This window comes from Sciurus carolinensis, chromosome 14 (genome assembly GCF_902686445.1).
Source record: "Sciurus carolinensis chromosome 14, mSciCar1.2, whole genome shotgun sequence".
Classification (NCBI taxonomy): Eukaryota; Metazoa; Chordata; class Mammalia; order Rodentia; family Sciuridae; genus Sciurus; species Sciurus carolinensis.
In genome coordinates this window covers 38,685,535-38,708,466 of record NC_062226.1, presented here as the reverse complement: position 1 = coordinate 38,708,466, position 22,932 = coordinate 38,685,535, and the positions used below count along the sequence as shown (strand labels likewise).

Sequence of the window (22,932 nt, the reverse complement as noted above, 5' to 3'; positions counted from 1 at the left end):
GGGGGGGGAGTCAAGAACTGGTTTCTGTGTAGAGTGTGTGCTTTGCATATGAGAGGTTCTGAGTTCAAGTCTCAGCACCACAACAAAATTTAAATAAATAATAAGAAATGTCAAGCCCTGTGCCTACTGTCCATTATAGAGTGTTAAATAAGCCTAAGGATTACAAACCAGAAACCTGGGAGAATGTTGTGGCCCTTCCATTTCACAAGTCAGTTCCCTTCATTTATTTAAGTGTAATTTCACAAGTTTCTCCTGCCCCTGTCCTGATCCCCATTTAGAACTGTATCCTGCCCCAGCATTTTGTTTTAGGCACCCTCTTAATCACTTTGATTGATACTCCCAAAAACTGTAACAATGTTATTTGTCTGCTAACTTCTTGTTTTTGTCTGTTTCTGTCTTAGCTACTAGAATGTAAGCTTCATGATGGCAGGGACCAATTATTTGTTTCATTCACTGTTGTATCCCTGGCATTTAGCACAGGGCCTATCAAGTGGGAGACACTCAAAACATGTTTGTCCAATGAAAGAAAGAAGGAATATATGGCTCTTTCTCAAGAGCACACAGGAAGCTGGGAGGAAGAAGTAAACAACTGCAATATAGTGTGTGGGGTGCTATAACATGCACAGATTGCTGTGGGCACATTAGACTGGGAACATTACATCATGGTAATTAAGAGCAATCACATTGAAGTAGGTTGGTTGAGGTTAACTTCGAGTTCTGCTGTTTACTCACTGAGTGATCTCAAGTAACTAACCTCTTTTTAAATTTTTTTTTTCTTTATTTGGGGAGTGGGGGTGGAGAATTAAACCTAGGGTCTCACATATATTAGGCAAGTGTTCTACTGTTAAGCTATACCCCAGCCCATCTTTTAACCTCTTTAAGCCTTGCTTTACTCAATAAATAAATATTCTAGAAATGATCATGTAATGGATTTTTGTGAGGATTGAATGAGATTCTGCATGTAAAAATCCTGTCACATAGTAATGCTTAGCGAATGTTAGCTATTATTAGAGAAATACTGTGGCTCCTAAAAGCACTCTCCAAGTCTTACATATATGTTAACATGATGAGTGAGAAAAACATTGGCCTCTTAAAGTCATTCTTGAATGTCAGAATTAACCTTCATAATGCAAATGTATCTTCCTCCACTTGAACTTACCAAGATTTCCATATCTTTTCTCTTTGGAAGAAAGATAATGGATTAATTACAACTGTCCTGGTTTGCACATACCAGGTGATGCCTTAGAGACTGAGGGTAAGACCTGGTGCAGTGGCACACACCTTTAATCCCAGCTACTCAATTCCAGCTACTCGGGAGGCTAAGGCAGGAGAATTGAAAGCTAAAGACCAACCTGGGCAATTTAGTGAGATTCAAAATAAAATAGAAAATAGAAAAAGGGCTCAGTGGTGGAGCATCCCTGTGTTCATCCCCAGCATGGAGGGGTAGAGGGAAGGTAGGTATTTTGTTTTCTTTTCCACAAGAGGGCACCAATCAATCAAGTCAATCTCTACCTGTCATTAGAAAGCAAAGAAAGCTCTAGGAAGTTGGTTTTTACTATTTTTCATTTTTTAAAAATTGCTGTCCTCTATCTGGATATATATCTATCTAGTGGTTCTGGAGACTCAACCCAAGACCTTGTACATGGTAGGCAAGCATCTGTACCACTAAGCTGCTTCTCCAGCCTCTATTCTTCATTTAGACAAAAGTGGTTTTGTTTTAGAGATTGAACCTAGGGCCTCCTGCATGCTAGGTATGCTCTACCACTAAGCCACAGCTCTGCTTATTTATTTATTTATTTATTTATTTATTTATTTATTTATTTTCCTGAGGCACCTACTATGTGCCTGAGTGCCTGAGAGAGCCTCGATGTGAGGATGGAGGGTGGAGTCCAATTTGTTATTTTGTGATACCAACTGTCTTCCTGCGCTTCACTGTGAGTCTGGGAATAATTACTTAGTGTCTACTTTGTGTCAGGCTGTGAGCTGGTTTCATGAGATACAAGGATGAATAAGACACAGTTGCAGCCTACCATAGGTAATGTTTTACTGGGGCTAGTTCTGTAGAATTGCAGTTCCTGACTTAAGAATTGGGAGAGCCTTGAGTACAAAACTCATTACCATATTAAGCTGCTAGCCTTCCAGTTTAGGATCATGTCCATGGTGTATACTTAGTATGAGTTTGTGAGTTGAGCCCAGGGGACAGCTTCTGGTCCGGATAGAAAATGTATGTTCCAGTGGGTTCGGCCAGAGAGCTATCATTGTATAGGTCAGGGTGGGGCTATGATTTCATGTACGTGAAATGCTTTGAAGATGAACTTTCTGCCTATTGGTCTACTCACAACCTTGCTATTAAAGGTGTCAACATCATCTCCCACGTTTCCAGGTCAGCAATCCTCATGTGTCTAAATTGGCGGAGGATTGGAAGCCTGAATAAGGCATATATCATTATTTTGGGAGGAGGGCTGCATTGAATAGGAGGACACTCCTCTCCACTTGCTTCCAACTTAGGGCCTGACAATTCTCTACACTGAGTCACATCCCCAGCCCAACACTCCCTTTCCTCTGACAAAAGCTCTAATTCCAGTGGAGTTTGGTCTCAAGACCTAGATGGTAGGGCTGGGGGATAGAGAATGGAGACCTCATTGACTGAAAACAAACAAACACAGAAAGAAAGAAAGAAGAAAGAAAGAAAGAAAGAGAGAAAGAAAGAAAGAAAGAAAGAAAGAAAGAAAGAAAGAAGAAAAGGGCTCTTTTGTGCATAATGATTTCCTTCAAAGTCTATAGATAGAATGGTTAGGAGGAAGGAGGAGGTAGAGTAACTACAGTGGAGAGACCTGACTGATGTACTATCTAAGCCAGGTGATCAAAGTCAACATCAACAATGCTAAGTCATGTTGCTTTATTATGTGTCCTTGATAAGGTATGATGAAAATGGCATTTTATCTCTATGCTCTTTCCCCTCGAAACCCATCACCCGAGTCTTATCCCAAATCTCAGGTGAGGGACTATCTACAAAACATTTGAGGCTAGGGGCGATGGTCCATGCCTATAATCCCAGCAATTTGGGAGGCTGAAGCAGGAGAATCACAAGTTCAAAGCCAGCCTCAGCAGCTTAGTAAGGCTCTGACTCAAAATAAAAACAAAAACTTTGCCACTGTAGCTCTGGTAAAGTTTCCCTGAGTTCAATCCCCAGTATACCCTCTACAAAAAAAATTATTTTGACCAATATTCTTCAAAATTGTCAAGGTCATCAAACACAAGAAAAGCCTAAGAAACTGTCACAATCAAGAAGAGTCTAAGGGAACATGAAAACTAAATGTAGTCTGGTAGCTTGGATGGGATTCTGGGACAGCAAAGGGACATTAGGCAAAAACTAAGGCAATATGAATAAAGCATGAACATTAATGATAATGTACAATACATTAATGATAATGTATCAATATTGGTGATAAATATAGTACACTGATATGTTATTAATAGGGGAAACTGGGTGCCAGGTACTTGAGAATCCTACTGTCTTCTCAATTTCTCTATAAATTTAAAACTGTTGTAAAATAAAAGCATATTTAAAAAAATGAAGATGGTATCCACAAAATAACTATCCTTTTGATTTCTTTTTTTAAATATATATATTTATTAGATGTCAATGGACTTTTATTTTATTTATAAGTGGTGCTGAGGATCGAACCCAGTGCCTCACACATGCTAGGCAAGTGCTCCATCACTGAGCCACACCCAGCCCTCCTTTTGATTTCTTTAAAGCTCCTATTTATGGATCATTTGCCAGTCACTATGCTAAATGCCATACATAGATGATCTCATTTAATTGGTACAATTGCTTGTGTTAGGTACAATTAGTCTGCTTTTATACAAGCTGATGAAACAGGGAGAGGTAACACAAATGGTGGAACCAGGGTTGAAACCAAGATCTCTCTGATCTCAAAATTGTATGGAACTCAGTATTCTGGCTTTCCTGCGAAACGGTTTACACAGTTACAACACATGACTTTCTAAGAGAAAGAAGTATTTTTTTTAAAAATTATTTTTTAATTATTTTAGTTGTAGATGGACACAATACCTTTATTATTTTTACGTGGTGCTGAGGATTAAACCCAGTGCCTCACATATGCTAGGCAAAAGCTCTACCACTGAGCCACCAACCCAGTCCACGACAAAGAAATAGTCTAAATAATGGGAAGACAGCACATTTCACTTCAGTTATGATTATCTTAGAAGCTGGAGGTTGAACAATCAAGCTGAAAGGACTATGGGAATGGATGTCAAAAGTTCAACTTTGGTAGTTTTACAAACCCGGATAAGCAGAGCATTTGTCCGTCCCATAGCACACTGAACTAGGGACCCAAGTTCAGTTTGTTAATTCTCTCTTTCCTCGTAACTTCCTATTTGTAGTTAAGAAGTAAGAGCTGGCCTACCTGTCTACCTTATTTTCTCCTTTGGGAAAATGCCCTCCCTTAAGGTGGGTGATTTGCCCAGTGGCAACACAGGCCAGGAGGTTGAATCTGCGGGAGATAAGCTGGGAAATCTTGTTTCCACCGCTAAGATCCACATTCTCGGCCCTTATTAATCAAGCACCTACTAAGTGCAGGGACTGCAGATTGGGTGTCGCCAGGAGGGGACCTGTAGAGGACTACGGTTCGTCCGAGGACTGCCCTTTGGAGGCTGGTGTATGTATGTTGGGGGAAGGTGTTGAGAGCTCTTGGACCAGAAGTCCCTTCCGGGATACGCCTCTGGAACCGCGGCGCCACAACCGTCACTTTGGGGCCAAGGCGATCGCCGACAGCCTGCTCTCCACAACCATTAGCCCTTTAAGGGTGGGGACACGCGCCGGCGTCACAAAGCGCCGCCACCGCCACCGCGCGGGCGGGCGGGATGGAAGCCGGCAACTGAGGGGAGGAGGGGAGGAGGACAAGGCCGGCGGGCAGGCGGGCAGGCGGGCAGGCGGGCAGGCGGGCGGGGGAGGGAGGGGCGCGCGCACGCGCGTCGGGCCGCCAGCCGCCGAGAGCCGCCCCCCTCCTGGCGCGCGCCCCTCCTCCCTCTCTCCCTCCCTCCTTCTCGGCTCTGTCGCTCCCGCGGCGAGAGGCGCTCTCGTTCTCCTCCTCCGCCCCTCCCCCCGCGCAGCCGCCGCCGCCGCCGCCGCCGCCGCCGCTGCCGCGAGACCCCCGCGCGCCACGCTCCCCCTCCCCCTCCGGCCCCGCGTGCCCTTCGGCCCCGGCGGCCCCCGAGGCGAACGAGAGGGCGAGCGAGCGCGGCGCTCCCGGGCCGGCTCGGCCCCCTCCGCTCACCATCGCCGGCCCTTCGCCGCCTTCTCGGCTTCCACCTCCTCTCCCCCCCCCCAAGTAGAGGCCCCCTCCGGGGGGGGGAGGCCCCGGACCGGGAGCGGATTCCCCTAACTCCTTCAACCCCTCCCCCCATCTGGCCCGAGTGTGAGGAGAAGGGCCCGGCCCGGCCCGCGTCGCGTGTGAGGAGGACCCCGGGCCGGCCCACGGGCCGTCTGGGGCCTGGTCCGGCCCGCCGGCTGTGTGAAGACAGGGGCCCCGTGCGGCCCGGCCCGAGGGCGAGCGGAGGGGAGGGGCCTGGTCCGGCCCGGCCGGTGCGCGAGGACTGGGGCCCCGGCCCGGCACCGCCGCCGCCGCCGCGATGGCCCAGCAGCAGATGACCAGCTCGCAGAAGGCCCTGATGCTCGAGCTGAAATCCCTACAGGAGGAACCGGTGGAGGGCTTCCGGATCACCCTGGTGGATGAGTCCGACCTCTACAACTGGGAGGTGGCCATCTTCGGACCACCCAACACCCTCTACGAAGGCGGCTACTTCAAGGTACCCTCACCCTTTCCCGGACCCGGCTTTCCCGGCCGAGGCCTCGGCTCCTCCCCGCGTTGGGCAGTTTTCGGGGCCGGGAGTGTGAGTGCGGGTGCGTGGAGGGGGCTCTCCGCCTCGCAGCCCCCTCCCCCATCCGTGGAGGCAGGAAGGCCTTGCTCACTAAGTGCCTTTTCTTTGTCATGGGGCGGGGGCGGGAGGCCAGACTGCACCGGGAAATAGGAAAGCCTCTCTGGCTGGGGTAGTGGCTACGGGGGAAGGAGTGCTGTCTTTGTTTCCCCAGCTGAGGGTGTGTGGAAAGCGGTGGTCTGTCTGTCTTTTCTCGACCTCCCATCAGAGCCCTCCTGCTCGGGCTGGAACTGCCCCAGAGGGCAGGGTGACCTGCACTTATTGGATTGGACTTTTCTTTTTTTGGGGGTGGGGTGGTGGGGGGAGGGGAATTAGCCTGTCATTTCAGAGGCTGCCAGTGCCCTGACATTTTGAGGATTCATTGGGCTTCTTGGGTGGTAATAGTTCCAACTTTGCATTCCAGTGTGCGGTAATAAAGAAGAGGACCCTAGGGGTGGTTTAAAAAAGAAAGGTGCCTGCGTTGTCTTTCCATTATCCACTTGAGGGAACTTTAGCCTTCTTTCTGTCCTCATTTCTCCATTTACCTCAGTCAGTGCTTCTTTGAAAATGCCCTTTGTCCTCACCCCGCCACCAAGTTTACTAGCATTTTTTTCTCCATGTAGAAACACCCATAAAGGGTGGGTATGTGTCATGAGGGGAGATTGATAGTTTCCTACTTTAGGGAAACAGAATGGAAAGATTTTGCTCAGGTAGTTAATTCCAGCGAGTGGAATCGTTTCACAGATGAAAAGTATCGGGCGGTGAGATGGCTTTCTCTGGGTTAGACGGAGACCATAGACATTGTTTCTATTGTTTCCTGTGATTTTAGAACATTGCTTCCAAATTTATTCTGGAGTCCAGTGTATTTTTCTTCAACTCCAAGGTAGATGACTTGGAGGTAGTTTTTTGAGTTTAGCATTTTTTGTAGGGAGGAATCCCAAATTGAGGATTTGAATGTTTTAAATTTTGGTGGCAAGACAGAGGAAATGAGTGCTTAGGAATCCATTTAACTTTATTTTTTATTTCCAAAATTAAGTGAAATAGGCCAGTGAGTCAATTTTAGTTTGTTTTGAAGGGAGGGGTTATCTTGGCACAAGTTTTAAATGAGTATCTTAGTCATGTAGTTGTGATGTGTATTTTTAGGACTTAACCAATTACTTAACTCTTGTTTTCTACTGTTGTCTAAAGGTAGAAGCCTTAGTTTGAGACTTTAAATTAGGTCAACTTTGTAGAAAATGGTATTGATACAAGAATATTTAATAGTTACACCATGATAACTCACAGAACACCTAGTAAAGGCACATTTTTAGAATATTATGTAACAGTGATGTCCTTACCAACTGTTTACTTCATTTTTTGTGAATGTACATTACACTTTGTGTATGTTTGTCAACATATACTATTCAGATGCAGTAATTTAAAATTGCTAAGTAAAGGTGCAAGTTATTAGTGATAAATTGGAAAAGGTATTGCAGTGTTCATGTTGAGGCACATTCTTTATTTTTAAATATAAATTTTCATTTATAGATACTGGAAGTATTTTTGTACAAAATGGGATTTATGGATAACTTTTTACATTTTTTAGCAAAATCTGTTGGTTACCTTCAATGGGTAAAGTTTAATTTTTTAAAAAGTCTTGTTTGGAATAACTGATAGTAAAGGCAAATGGGTACTAGTTAAAATAATCTTACTCCAATGCAATTTTGTTTAAAAAAAAAAAAAAAAAAAACCTATGTGAAAGAAAATAATAGTTGCAAATTGTAGTATTTTTGCCTAATTTGGAATAATTGGTTCAAAACCTCACAATTAGGAATTGGTAGTATGCAAGGATTTCCTGTAACATATATACTGATTTAAAATAAAAGCTTTTAAATTTCAGTTCTATTAAAAAGAGTGGCTTAAATCTCCTATTTTGTTGTATGTGTTAGATTTCTTAATCTTTAGTGTGTTTACCTTAAATTCTTTAGGGTTTTTTTTTTTTTTGTACTGGGAATCTAACTCAGGGCATGTCATTGTACTATTGCACTATACCCCCAGCCCCTTTACCTTTAATTCTTTTTTTTTTTTTTTTTTTTTTTTTTTTTAGGGTTGTTTCATCTTTTTTTACCTTTAATTCTGACACGTAAAAAAATGTATGAAAAGCCAGGGCACTGTGGCATGCCTGTAATCCCAGTGGCTCTGGAGGCTGAGGCAGGAGGATTGCAAGTTCAAAGCCAGCCTCAGCAAAAACGAGGTGCTAAGCAACTCAGTGAGATCCTGTCTCAATAAAAAGTACAAAATAGGACTAGGAATGTGGCTCAGTGGTTGAGTGCCCCAGAGTTCAATCCCTGGTACAAATAAAAGTATGAAAAAAAATTTTTTTTTTAAATACCTGGGATTGAACCCAGGGGTGCTTAGCCACTGAGTCACATTCCCAGGCCTTTTTTATTTTGAGATGAGGTCTCACTAACTTGCATAGGACCTTGCTAAGTTGCTGAGTCTGGCTTTGAACTTGTGATCCTCCCACCTCAGCCTCCTGAGCCTCCGGGATTACAAGAGTGTGCCACCACACCCCACTGAAAATTCTTGGTGTTCGTGATATGGGCAGTGAACTCAGAATCTTGTGCATACTAGGCAAGTGCTGTACTGTTGAGCTACATCCCCAACTCTTTTACCTCTAATTCTGACTTGTAAAAAAATGTATGAAAATCATTCAACAAGTCTTAAGTTTCATTCTTGTATGAAAAATTTGTTCAGTAGTATTTTCTTCTATTTTGTCCTTTTTTCTATTGCTTTCTATCTCATTCATCCTTTGTTGGAAAAAGACAAATTTAAATTTATGGTCATTGTGTTTTATTTCACTGCTTCTGTCTTAAAACAAGGCTTTTAGTGTGTTCCACTACAGCTGCAGTTAAAAGTTGGCACAGAGCTTTCTCTACCACTCTTCTCCCTTATCAAATGTTGTTAGTCTTTGAACATTGAGTATAATTTATTTTCAAGTTAAATTCCTTTTTGTATTTGGCATAAGTTTGAATAAGTGCCATTCATTCTTTAAGTTTTTCAAAATAGAACTCCTTTAACTTTTAGGTGTTCATAGGTCTCTAACATCTTTTTCACCATGCATTGGTTGGTACCAGTTCGTTTTAAGCACGAGATCTGTGTTGGAGACTGAGACCTATGCTATTTCTTAGTATTTTGTTTTTTTGCTTCATCCTTCTTTTGCTTATTTAATGTCTCTAAACTGTGATTCTTAGCTTTGGAGGGAATGAATATATGATGGGCAAAGGTAGTTTTTTCTGTCTTGCATGTTATAAAATCTTTTTTGTGCCCCACCCCACCCCTTTCTTGATGTTATTGAGGGAACATCTGAATTTCTTTGCTTCTTGGAATTTTTCCTCTAATGGTTGATAGCTTAGGATATGGAGAACACTTCTGAACTTATTTTGCTACTATGGAGCAAGCTGAAATTTTTATTATGTTTCTGTTGATCAAGGCAGTAGTTAATGAAGACTTAACAAGTTCACTTCCTCCCCTTTAAAAGGAACTGTCTTTTCAAATATCTTCTGATGGTCATAATGAAGTGTGAGTGCTTTGCTATAGAACCTCTTTGGAATTCCTGCATTATTTATCTAAAAGCATGACAGTGTGAGTTTAGAATGAGAAATGAGAGTACCTCTCATCATATTCATAACATAAAAGTTTAGATGATAAAGAAAGCTTAAAATACTATAGGTAACTTTCTGTAGGTTTTTTTTTTTTTTTGTACCAGGGATTGAACTCAGGGGAACCCAACCACTGAGCCACATCCTAAGCCTTATTTTGTATTTTATTTAGGGACAGGGTCTCACTTTTGCTGAGACTGGCTTTGAACTCGAGATCCTCCTGCCTCAGCCTCCAGAGCTGCTGGAATTACAGGCGTACCCCACAGTGCCCAACAACTTTCTGTAGTTTTCATTTTATTCAATAATCTGATTGAGATAATTAATAGATGTATTCCATTTTTAGAAAAACCCAAAACTGACAAAAGTATTTGTTAAATACTTAAAATTTTCCTTAATAGGAATACTTCCTTATCAGAATAACAAACTCTTCAATTATACACAACACACACACACACACACACACATACACATATACAGTTTTAAAAATAAAGGAATATTGGACTGGGCTGTGACTCAGTGGTAGAGTGCTCGCCTAGCATGCACAAGGTCCTGGGTTCCATCCTCAGCACCACATAAATATAAAATAAAGGTATTGTGTCCACCTACACCCAAAAAGGAAATTTTAAAAATTATTAAAAAAAAGGAATATGCATATTCACTAGGCTTCATTTGTTCTAGAATAAAATAATCTGTTTTCTGCCTCTCCTTCACCGCTCCCCAAAAAACCCAGACCTAACCTTTGTAATGTAGATTATCACATACTCTATTTTATGATTCTTTTTTTTTTTTTTTTTTTTGGGGTGCTGGGGATCGAACTCAAGGCCTTGTGTTTAGAAGGTAAGCACTCTACCGACTGAGCTATCCCCCAGCCCCTATTTTATGATTCTTAATTCTTGTTTTCTTTTTTTTTTTGCGGGGGGGTGGGGGATCTTTTTGTTTGTGTAGTACTGGGGATTGAACCTAGGGTACTCACTCTACCCCTGAGCAATATCCCCAGCCCTTTTAAAAATTTTTTTATTTTGAGACAGAGTCTCATTAGGTTGCCCAGGCTGGCCTTGAACTTTATTAGTACTGGGCATTTAACCCAGGGGTGCTTTACCCTTGAGCTTCATTCCCCACCCTTTTTATTTATTTGTTTTTTATTTTGAGACAAGGTCTGACTTGCTTAGGGTCTCGCCAAGTTGCTGAGGCTGGCCCTGAACTTGTGATCCTCCTTTCTCAGTCTCCTGAGTTGCTGGGATTACAGGGATGCACCACTGCACCCACCAGACTGACATTGAACTTTCAAAACTTCCTGCTCAGCCTCCCAAGTAGCTGAGACTATAGACACCACAATGCCCAAGTCCCACTCTTTTTTTTTTTTTTTTTTTTTTGTACTGAGGATTAAACCCAGAACCCAGGGTTCTTTACCACTGAGCTACATCCCCTGCCCTTATTTTAAATTTATTTTGAGATAGGGTCTCACTAAGTTGCTGAAGCTGGCTTTCAACTTGTGGTCTTCCTATCTCAGTCTCCTGAGTTGCTACAATTACAGGTGTGAGCCACCACACCTTGCCAAACAATTACTGCGTAGTTCTTAATACATAGTTGCAACAATTCTTTCTTCAAATTCCTCCCATATATGAATCCTTTTGAGAAACCCATGGGTTTTATCCTTAGGGAAAAAAATGTACCTGTAATCTACTTTGTATAAATTTTCAGGCCATTAATTTATGGAATAAGAATCCCTTATTTACCTGGTGTGGTGGTATACCCCTGTAATCCCAGCTTCTCAGGAGGGTGAGGCAAGGGGTTTGAAAGTTGGAACCCAGCCTGGGCCACTTAATGAGACCCCTGTCTTACAATAAAAATAAAAGACAGGATATGTAGCTCAGTAGCAAGGACCTGGGTTCAATCCTCAGTTCCCCTGCCCCCCGCCCCCCCCCCCCACTCTGCAAAAAAAGCCTGTTTTAAGGGATTTGAATAGACGCTTTTAAAAGTAGAAGAATTGAACTTTTTTTTTTTTTTTGTATTAAGGAATTGAACTCAGTGCACTTAACCCCTGTAAACCACATCCCATCCCTTTTTATTTAGAGACAGGTCTTGCTAAGTTGTGTAGGGCCTCCATAAGTTTCTGAGGCTGGCTTTGCACTTGTGATCCTTCTGCCTCAGCCTCCCAAGTCACTGGAATTATAGGTACGCACCACTGTGCCTGGAGGAATTGAACACTTTAAAAATTATAAAAGTGATGTTCTATCCCCCACTCCCCAATAGTTCCATTAACCTTTTGTCAGTTAACTTTGAACTTGGAGAATACCTTGAATGCAACATTGTAAATGGACACAGATAATGAATGTCCAAGGGTTTGACACTAAATGTTTAGTTTTTTGAAATTTCAAAGCAAATATGACACTTTAGTGTTTTTCTTTTTCGTGTGTGTGTGTGTGTGTGTGTGTGTGTGTGTGTGTGTGTATGTGTTTGCTGGGGATTGAACTCAGGACCCTGTGCATGCAAGGCATGTGTTGCTACCACTGAGCTACAGTGTGTCTTAGAATCCATGAAATCTTAAAATTGCCATCAGCCAAATGATACATGGGATTTAATTTTAAGAGAACCTTCCATTGAAATTGTATTTTTTTTTTAAATGCCAACATCAAGTGTCTTAGATTTGATAAAATAAGGATTAATTCTTCTTGGAATGAAGGATATAGGTCTAATTGTGTGTGTGTGTGTGTGTGTGTGTATGTGTGGTTTTTTGGTGGTGGTGGGAATTGAATGTAGGGCCTCTGGCCTGCTAATCACCCCCCGCATTCTGCCCCACTCTACCATTAAGCTAAACCCCATCCTAATTAAACTGTCTGCACCATTTTGATTCTTCTTTCTTCAGAGATTTGTTAGGAATAGTGTTTATTGACTACTCATCAAAGGCAAAGTACTGTAGGAAAAGTCACTTCCTTTTGGGTACTAAGGGAAAGTAGTAGGGGATTGATAACCTTATAACTTTTATGAATGATTCTCATAAAAAAATTTTAAATTTTTGTTATTTTTACTTATGTTACATGACAGTAGAATGTATTTTGGCATATTACACATACATGGAGCATAACTTCCCATTCTTGTGGTTGTACATGATGTGGAGTTACACTGGTTGTGTATTTGTATATGAGCATAGTGTAATGTCTGATTCATTCTGTCTTTCCTTTTCCCATTTCCCCTCCCTGTCCTTCATTCCCCTTTGTCTAATCCAAAGTACTTCTAAACTCCACCCCCCATTGTGGTTTGCATCACCTATCAGAGAACGTTTGACCTTAAAGTAATTTTTTGTGTGAATTTTATTATTTGAGGTACTAAAGATTTGACCTGGGTACTTGCCCACCAAGGTACATCTCCAACCCTTTATTTATTATTTTGAGACAGTTTCTCACTAAGTTGCTGAGACTGGCCTTAAATTTGTGATCCTCCTGCCTCAGCCTCCCAAGTAAGGGCGTCATAGTCATTTGCCACCTACTCTGGCTTTACTTTTTTTTTTTCCTTTTCTTTCTTATAGTACTGGGAATTGGATCCAGGGCTTCATCTACACTGAGCATATTCCCAACCTTTGAATTTAAAAATATAGAAATGTAAGTTATAGTTGTTACTGATGTAATTGTAAATGTTTATGAAAAGCAAAGCTTTTAAAGCTTCAAGGCCAATTAGAACATTTGTCAACGTAAGTATTATCCATCATGATATAATATTCTGTTCCATCTTTCTAATTTAGTGTTATTGATCCTAATCTAAAGTTCTTTAAGAACTTGTCTATTGGAGACAAGTGAGATAAAGGAGGCTCACAAATCAATTCACCTCTACTAAGCTAATTAGGGGAAAATAACAGTGAAGAAGAGTACGAAATTTAGAATTTTAGGACTACAGATCTCCATCTTGCTGAAAGATTGTATTTAAGCCGGCAGGCACCTTTAGCACTTTTACTTTTTTTTTTTTTTTGGTATGTGGTATTGAACCCAGGGGCACTCAGCCACTGAGCCACATCCTCAGCCCTTTTTTGTATTTTATTTAGAGACAGGGTCTTGCTGAGTTGCTGAAGCTGACTTTGAACTTGTAATCCTCTTGCCTCAGCTGCTGGGATTACAGGCATGCGCCACTGCACCTGGCAGAGATTTGTTTTTAGTAAGAAATATAAAAATGTTTGGGGCTGGGGGTTTAGCTCAGTAGTGGAATACTTGCCTAGCATACAAGAGGCCAATCCCAGTGGGGGCCAAAACAAAAACAAAAACAAAAAAAGTTATTTTCCTAATTCAGGTTATTAAAACAAATTACCACAGACAAGATGGCTTATAAACAAGAACAATTTTATTTCTCATAGTTGTGGAGGATAGAAATTAGAAATCAGTTTCAACAAATTCTGTTGAAGGCTGTCTTCTGGTTTGCTGATAACTTCTCCTTGGGTCCTCCATATGGCAAAAGAGGGATTAGCTCTTTTCCTCTTTTGGGGGGTGGGGGTCAGACGTGGTGGTGGTGGTGCTGGGTACTAAGAATGGGCTCTACCACTGAGCTACACCCTAGTCCTCGTTTTCTCTTATAAATAAATCCTGTCTGGGGTTTTTATCATCATGGTCTAATTACAAAGGCCTTACTTTCTACCATCATTTGGGGTTAGTCCTTCAATATAAGAATTATAAGAGGACAAAGACGTAGTACAGAACAGTTCTAGCACAAATGATAAGTTGAATTATTGCTGTGAACTTACTGACAAGGTAAATAGAATGAACACTTAAAACAGTAATATGGGGAATGCCGTATGTTGCATATGTATGCTGTTGTTAGTACAGTGTTGTAGGTATCATTGAATGCTTACTATTGGCCATATACTTTACATATAATATCTCATGTAATCCTCCCATGAGATTATTATTGTTAATTGCAGTGAGCATATAGGGAAATCATGTCACACAGAGCTCATTTATTTTTTCTGGAAGTCTTCAGCTAGAAAGTTGTATATCAAGCTGTACTTCCAGACTACTTGACTCTAAAGCCTGTGACTGTTAACTGAGATCTTAGACTAGTTCCAGTGATACTTGAAGCTATGAAAGTGGAGGTTTTTTTTTTTTTTTTTGTAAAGTAGCAGTTTATTTTTGAAACAGGGAATTGATCTCCCAAAAGGAAAGGGGTCTTGAGTGGTTTGCCTGAAAGTAGAGTTTTAAGAAAATAAAAATCAGACATAGGAGGTTTTTTGTTTGTTTTTGGTACTGGGGATTGAACCCAGGGGCACTTAACGAGTGAACCACATCCCTAGCTCTTTTTATTTTTATTTTTATTTTTGAGTTAGGGCCTTACTAAATTGCTGAGGCTGGCCTGGAACTAGTGATCCTCTTGCCATAATCTCCCGAGTCACTGGGATTATAGGTGTGTGTCACCATGCCTGGCGGAACTTGATTCTTTATACTAGCAGCTTTTGCTTTACTCTCAGTGGAGAGTGGGAATGGTGCTAGTATTGAGAAATAGAAGTTTAAGAAGTTAGTCTTGGGATTAGAAATGATGATAAAACACCCCTAAAATGACAGAATTTGATTGATGCAGTTCATTTTCTCACTTCAAACAAGGTGTGGTGGTCTGTAATCCTAGCTACTGAGGAGGATCACAAATTCAAGACCAGACTAGGCAACTTTGCAAGATCCTGTCTCCAAGTAAAATTAAAATGGCTGAAGTTGTAGCTCAGTGGTAGAGCATTTGCCTAACCTGTGCAAGGCCCTGGGTTCAATCTATAGCACTGCCAAAAAAATAAGTCAATAGAGTATTGGCTTATGAATTAAAAATAATGCCTTGTACTTTTCCAAGTGTATTTAAGCAGCATAGGGAAACATCTTGTTTTGGTTGTTCTTATGGTTGAGTGCATTAAGTGATACTTTTTACTTCTATTATAGCTTTCCTCATTTCTTGTGCTGGAAATCAAATCGGGCCCTTGACCATATCAGGCAAGCATATCCACTGAGCTATCCCCCAGCCCCTATTACAACATCTTCCTGTTTTTTTATTTGTTCTTTTTAGATATACATGACAGTAGAGTATATTTTGACCTATTCTAATTAGGATCCCATTCTTGTGGTTGTATGTGATGTGGAGTTTCACTGGTGGTGTATTCTATATGAACACAGGAAGGTTACGTCTGATTCATTGTACTCTTCCCTGTTCCCATCTCCTCTCCCCTCCCTCCATTCCCCCTGCCTTATTCTTTGAACTTCCATTCTTCCTTCCCCTCCTTATTGTGTGTTAGCATCTGCATATTAGAGAGAACATTCCGTCTTTGGTTTTTTGGGATTGGCTTATTTCACTTGGCATGATAGTCTCCAGATCCATCCATTTACCAGCAAAAGTCATAAAGTCATTCTTCTTTTTTTTTTTTTTTTTTTTTTTTTAATGTGCTGAGGATTGAACCCAGTGTCTCACACATAGTGAGTGCTCCACTACTGAGCCACAATCCCAGCCTAAAGTCATTCTTTTTCTATGTCTGAGTAATATTCCATTATGTATATCTGCCATATTTTCTTTATCCATTCATGCGTTGATGGGCACCTAGGTTGGTTCCATAGCTTAGCTATTTGTCAACCATTCGTATTTCTTTGTGAAGTGCTTGTTCAGTTCCTTGGCCCACTTATTGATTGGGTTATTTGGGATTTTTTTTGGTGTTTCTTGAGTTCTTTATATATCATGGAGATTAACGCTCTGAGGTGTGGTGGTAAAGATTTTTCTCCCATTCTGTAGGCTCTTTTTTCATGTTTTTGATTTTTCCTTTGCTGAGAAGTAGCTGTTTAGTTTGATACCATTTCATTTATTGATTCTTGATTTTGCTTCTTGCGCTTTAGGAGTTTTGTTGAGGACATCAGTTCCTAAGCCCACATGATGGAAAGTTGGGCCTATGCTTTATTCTAGTAAATGCAGGATTTCTGGTCTCATGCCTAGGTCCTGATCTACTTTGAGTTTTGTGCAGAGAGATGGGATTCAGTTTCATTCAGTTTCATTCAGCTACATTTCCAGTTTTCCCAGCACCATTTGTTGAAGAGACTGTATTTTCTCCAATGTGTATTTATGGCACCTATGTCTAGTATGAGATAACTGTATTTTATGTGGGTTTGTCTCGGTGTCTTCTGTTCTGTTCCATTGGTCTTGGTGTCTGTTTTGGTGCCAATACCATGCTGTTTTTGTTACTATTGCTCTGTAGAAAAATTTAAGGTCTGGTGTATTTTGATGCCCCCCGTGTTATAGGCTCTTTAGATTAATGCCATAATTTTAATCAATTCTGTATTTGGAGTTCCAGATTCTTCAGTTGTCTGCAGTATTTGCTGCATGAGTTGCTAATGTTTAATCAAAGGAATAAATCCCTTGAAATAAATTCAGATCATGTGACTCATTTAGTAGGAGACACTGTAGGTTTAATGTTTGAAACACTGGATGATTACTTACTACCTTGCTGAAAAAAACCATGGCTTGAACACCTGTAATCCCTGTAATTCTGGAGGCTGAGGCCAGGAGGATTACAAGGCAAGCCTCCAGCCTTAGCAATTTAGTAAGACCCTGCCTCAAAATAAAAAAAAGGACTGAGCTTGTAGCTCAGTGGTAATGCACCCCTGGGGTCTAGTTCCCAGTACCAAAACAAAAACAGCTGGATGTGGTGTCACCTGTCTTGTAATTCCAGCAATTTGGGAGGCTGAGACTGGAGGATTGCAAATTCAAGACCAACTTCAGCAATTTAGCAATGCTCTTAAGCAACTTAGTGAGAGCCTGTTTCAAAATAAGAAATAAAAAGGGTGGGGATGTGACTCAGTGGTTAAGTGCCCCTCGGTTAAATTCCTTGTGAGAAAAAGAAAATAACCATGTCTGGCTCCATTTACAAGATAACATTAAGAATTGTCAAAGTTTTAAAAACTTGTAGGATATGTAGTAATCCTTTATAGAAACAGAATGACTTTAAAACTTAGAAAACAGATTTTTAAGTTTAGTTGTGACCATACTTGATACATGGTAATAAGGCAAAACAAAAAGTGTTGTTATTCAGATTATTTTCCTTCATATGGTTTGAAACTTTTCTTTTGAAATTGTTCGTAGAGGCACAGGTAAGTTTAGTCTAATACTTCTTATTCATGTCATTTTTTTTTTTTAAATAATAGTGTTACTCATATTATTCACTTTTTTCACTCGAGAAGAATCTTAATAACTTTCAGATGATAAGTGAAATGATATTGAGTCCACATTAAAAATATGGAGCGTTTCCATTAATGACAGTGAGAACAACATGATATGCTTGGAAGGCAGTTCTCAAAACAGGAATCCTGAGAAAGAATCTTGAATTATCTGGAGCAGTGATGGTATAGTACTGTTGGAGTGGGTATGTGGTATAGCCATCCCTCTTAGTTATTTGCCTTGAAGGGGTCAATTCTTGTGAGTCCCGGTAATTTGGTGTAAAAGTAGGAGATTTAAGTATCCATCTTTGTCTTATCACTTGGGCTTATTTCCCCCATTGTAAGGGATCCCACGGAAACCACACAGGACACGGGAAATCACATAAGGGAGTTTATTAAGCAAACAAAGTGTCTCCCTGCAGGGTAAGAGAGAAAATGAGAGGAAAAGAAAGGGAATGAGAAAGGGCCAGTGCAAGAAAGAGTGTGAAAGTGAGGAGGATAGAGAAAGTGAGTAGGAGAGAGAGAAGGATGAGGAAAGATGGCGGGTAGCTACTGTGAAGCAGTTGAATCCCGCCAGGCTAACAGGGGACCAATATTGGAGAAGGATACTTGCAAGCTGACTGATGAACCTATAGCTAGCTAGGATGTTCACTGATTGACAAGTAGTTGGGAGGCGGGGAAAATAGCTGCACCGGAAAGGGCGGAGAGCAGCTTTGTACATTACACCCATATTGTTTAAATAGGGGGGAAAATGAAATATATTTTAATCAGGGACTATGCTGAGGGAAAATTTCAGTGCTGATGTTAATTAAAGCAAGTATAATAACTGCCACTATGGTGTGAATATGGTTTGCCCCTCTCCTCAACTCATGCGAAAGTTTAATCCCCGTAGTCATATGTTAATCATATTAAAAGTTGGAAACATAATTTGACTATGATGTTTAGAGGGGAAGTCTGGAAAGTGACTAGATTAGGTCATTGGGGTGGAACCCCCATTGAATCCTGATGGCTTTATAAAGAGAGGGAGAGGGGAGCACAGGGATACAGTGATGCATATGCATTTTTGCCATGATGTGATACACCCAAAGGGACCCCCCTATCAGAGCCTTCTCCATGAGCTCATTTAGCTCACACTTTTGGATTTCTGTTCTCTTAAAAGTAACTTGGATATTTCATTATAATGAAAAACTGACTAATACATGTGCTCAGGGTTCCTATGCTGAGTTCTTTGGAAGTTTGTTAATTGTGTTTCAATGTATACTCAAATACTGACAGGAAATTTGCTAGATAATAAGTTTCACTGAAAATATGGAAATTCTGTAGAATTTAGATCGATTTAAGTAATCAAGTGTTAAAAAGGGATTAGTGTTTCCTGAGTTTAGAATGCCTAAATTTTTCCACCTTTTCAATATCAACATTTCAACATATCTAAAGTTACTCTTTTATTGGTAAATAATGGAGTTTTTTTTTTTTTTTTTTTTATTAATTTGTTTTTTCAGTTTTGGGTTTTCTTTGGTACCAGGAATTGAACCTGGGGCACTTAACCACTGAGCCACATCCCCAGCCCTTTTTATTTTTTGTTCGAGCTGGGGCTCGCTAAATTGTTTAGGGCTTTGCTTAATTCCTGAAGCTGGCCTTGAACTTGTGGTCCTCCTGCCTCAGTCTTCCAAGTTGCTGGATTACTGTTATGCACCACAGAGCCCAAGTTTAGTCGTGCTTTTTGTTTTTTTTGTTTCTGGATACCAGGGATTGAATTTGGAGATGCTCGACCACTGAGCCACATCCTCAGCCCTGTTTTGTATTTTTTTTAGAGACAGGGTCTCCTTGAGTTGCTTATTCACTCACTTTTACTGAGGCTGTCTTTGAACTTCTGATTCTCTTGACTCAGCCTCCCAAGCCACTGGGATTACAGGTGTGGACCACCTCGCCTGGTTTAGTTTTGCTTTTTGATAAGAAATTGGATTTTACTTGGGGGGTTTTCTATCAGTAACATTTATCAACTGAACCAGGTTGACTCAGTCAGATCTAATTTTACTTTATTTTTTGCCGAACGGCGCTTGAATCCAAGGACCTCACACATGCGGGCAAGTTCTCTACCTTTGAACTATATCCCTAGCCACCAATCTACTGTTCTTAATGACTGAAGGTTTAACTAAAAATTAATTATGAACAAAATCTTGTTTATATAGTTAATACAACAAATTAGTATCTTTCTGTAGGTCTTCTTCTGTAATTAAACTTATTTAGGAGAAAGGTTAAGAATTCTGCAGAAGTGATAATGGAAAGTATTAGCAGAACCTTCCATGAAGATAAAGATCACTTAGCCACATTTGGAAAATCTAAAGAACAAAACAAACTCAGTTCTGTGTTAGCCTTAATTTTTAAGGTATTGGAAGAAGTTAACTTGCTTACGGCCTCATTAAGTTGCTGAGGCATATCTAGTCAGTTTTTAAATTTTATTTTGAGACAGTCTCTCTAAGTGCCCAGGCTGGCCTTGAACTTGCTATCCTCCTGCCTCAGGTCCCTGAGTAGCTGGGATTATAGTCAACATAGCCTGGCATAGCCCCAGAGTTTTGTTGATTGATTGATATTATGGATGGAACCCAGGGCTTTGCACTTAACCAGGCAAGCATTCTACCACTGAAATCTATATCCCCTGCATTGAAGTTGAGAATTTAAAAATAGTGGCTTGTTAAGAATATTCTTATGGGGTTGGGAATGTTGGTTTAGTGGTAGAGCACTTACCTAACTACACGAGGTCCTTCCTTGGTTCTTTCCCCAGTACTAGAAAAAATTCTTTTGGTGGCTTTCTTTCTTTTTTTTCTTTTTTCTTTTTTTTTTTTTGGTGGAAGGAAGAGCGTACCTGGAATCAAACCCAGGAGCACTTAACTACTGAGCCACATCCCGCTTTTTTTTTTTTTTTTTTTTTTTTAACAGCATGCCTTTATTTTATATGTTTATTTTTATGCAGTGCTAAGGATCGAAGCCAGTGCCTCACACTTGCTAAACAAGTGCACTGCCACTGAGCTACAGCCCCCATTCCAGCCCTTTTTATTTTTTATTTTAAGACAGGGTCTTGCTAGGTTGGTTAGGGCCTTCCCAAGCTGAGGCTGATCTTGAACTTGTGATCCTCCTGCTTCAGTTTCCTGAGTTGCTGGGATTAGAAGCATGCATTGCCACACCCAACTTTAATGACTCTTAATGTATTAAATGAATTAGAATTATTAGGAAACTACTCTCTTTGGTAGCACTTGGAATCAAATCAAGGGCCTTTCATATGATAGGCAAGAGCTCTGCCACTGAGCCTAACCCTAAGTGTAAAAATACATTTTGATAGTTGAATTTATGCTTTGATAATACTCTACATGCATGTATTGTTTTAAGAACTCTTGATATTTAGTCAAATATGTGTATTTTTTCCTCATTCATAGTATAAAGTCTCTTAGTTACAGAGGATAACTACATCTAGCACATTCTATTTATGTATATATCTTGAGCAAATAAACGATTTTTTTCTTTCTCTTTTTTTTTTTTTTTTTTTGTGGGACTGGGGATCGAACTCAGGGCCTTGTGCTTGCAAGGCAAGCACTCTACCAGCTGAGCTATCTCCCCAGCCCTCTTTTTTCTTTTCTTTTTTTGGTACTGTGGTTGAACCCAGGGGCACATTACTAGCTATATTCCGTTTTTTTTTTTGTTTTTTTTTTAATTTTTATTTATTTTTTTATTGTTTATTTTGAGATAAGTACTTGGTAAGTTGCTGAGTCTGGTTGCAGTCTTGCCTCAGCCTCAGTTGCTAGGATTATATGTGTGCACTGAACAACTCAAGAAAAAAAAAACTTTTTTTTTTTTTTTTTCTTCTGGTACTGGAGATTTAATGTAGGGGTGCTTACCACTGAGTTACATCCCTAGCCCTTTTTTATTTTATTTTTTTATTTTAAGTTGCTGAGAGCCTCACTGAATTTGCTGAGGCTGGCCTTAAACTTGAAATCCTCCTGAGTCAGTGGGATTACAGACAGGTGTGTACCACTGTGCCTGACCAAAGAAAAATTTTTAATATGGTGCTGAGAGCTAGGTATGGTGACGCAAGCTTGTAATCCCATTTGTTTAGAAAACTGAGGCAGCAGGATTGCAAATGTGAGGCCAACCTGGGCTGGGCATCTTAGCAAGAACTGTTTCCAAAAAAAAAAAAAGATTGAGGATATAGTTAAGTGGCAGAGCATCTCTGGTTCTGAAAAAAATTAAAAAATAGAAAGTAATGCTGAGGGTGGAACCCAGACCGTAAGTAAGAGCATGCTAAGCATATACTTTACCACTCCCATCCCCAAATTAATTAATTCTTTGCAAGGAGGTACTCCTTGTTGGAGGAAACTTTGTATATTTCTTTTACTGGATATTGAACCCAGGGGTGCTCTAACTGAGCTACACCCATAGTCCTTTTTAATTTTTATTTTGAGACAAGGTCTTGCTAAGTTGCTAGGGTTGACCTCAAATTTGCAGATTTCCCTGTTGCTTGGGTTATAGGTTTGAACTGCCACACCCAGCTTGGAGGAACTTTTTTTTTGCGGTACTGGGGATCGAACTCAGGGCCTTGTGCTTGCAAGGCAAGCACTCTACCAGCTGAGCTATCTCCCCAGCCCTGGAGGAACTTTTTAGATAGGGTAAAATTCCTGTTATGTACAAATGATTACAAACATGCTCTCTTGGATTAGGTTATTTCTTACTTACTGTTCTAGCTACCAAGTATGTCCTGAAAACTTTTGTTAAGTCTCCGTCTCTAATTAGATCTCTCTTGAGTTTTTGCCTGCTTGTTAGATATTTCCGGTAGTATATAGTATTGACACTAAAGGCTTAAAATACAGATGGGACTTTACCTTTTTCCAAAAGCCTTCTATACTCACTCTCCTGGATATTGGACACTGTCTACCCAGGCACACAAGTGTTAGAAATTGGAATCAGTTCAGATGATTTTGTTGCCTCTTTTCACACATCTAGTTATTTTTGATACCTTGAGTCCCTGGTATTTAGCCCCCTCCCTTCATTGCTGCTGCACCATATAAGTTCACACTCAGTTGTCACTCACTTGAACTGTGATGGTAGCCCCTTAACTTTTATTTTATGCCCTTCCAGCTATAATGCCACCAAAGTTACCTTTCTGAAACTAATCTGACATAACCCTGACCATATACACAAATGAA

General features: G+C 40.6%; 1 protein-coding gene across 1 annotated transcript in view; it reads left to right on the top strand.

Annotated features, from left to right (window-relative positions):
- Nucleotides 1-5,073: 5,073 nt before the first annotated feature.
- Nucleotides 5,074-22,932, top strand: part of Ube2r2 (ubiquitin conjugating enzyme E2 R2) — a 101,021-nt gene continuing 83,162 nt past the window's right edge. The window contains exon 1 of the mRNA XM_047525226.1: nt 5,074-5,835. Within this exon, the coding sequence (XP_047381182.1) occupies nt 5,659-5,835 (177 nt within the window). The 5' untranslated portion in view covers nt 5,074-5,658. The remainder of the gene's footprint in view (nt 5,836-22,932) is intronic.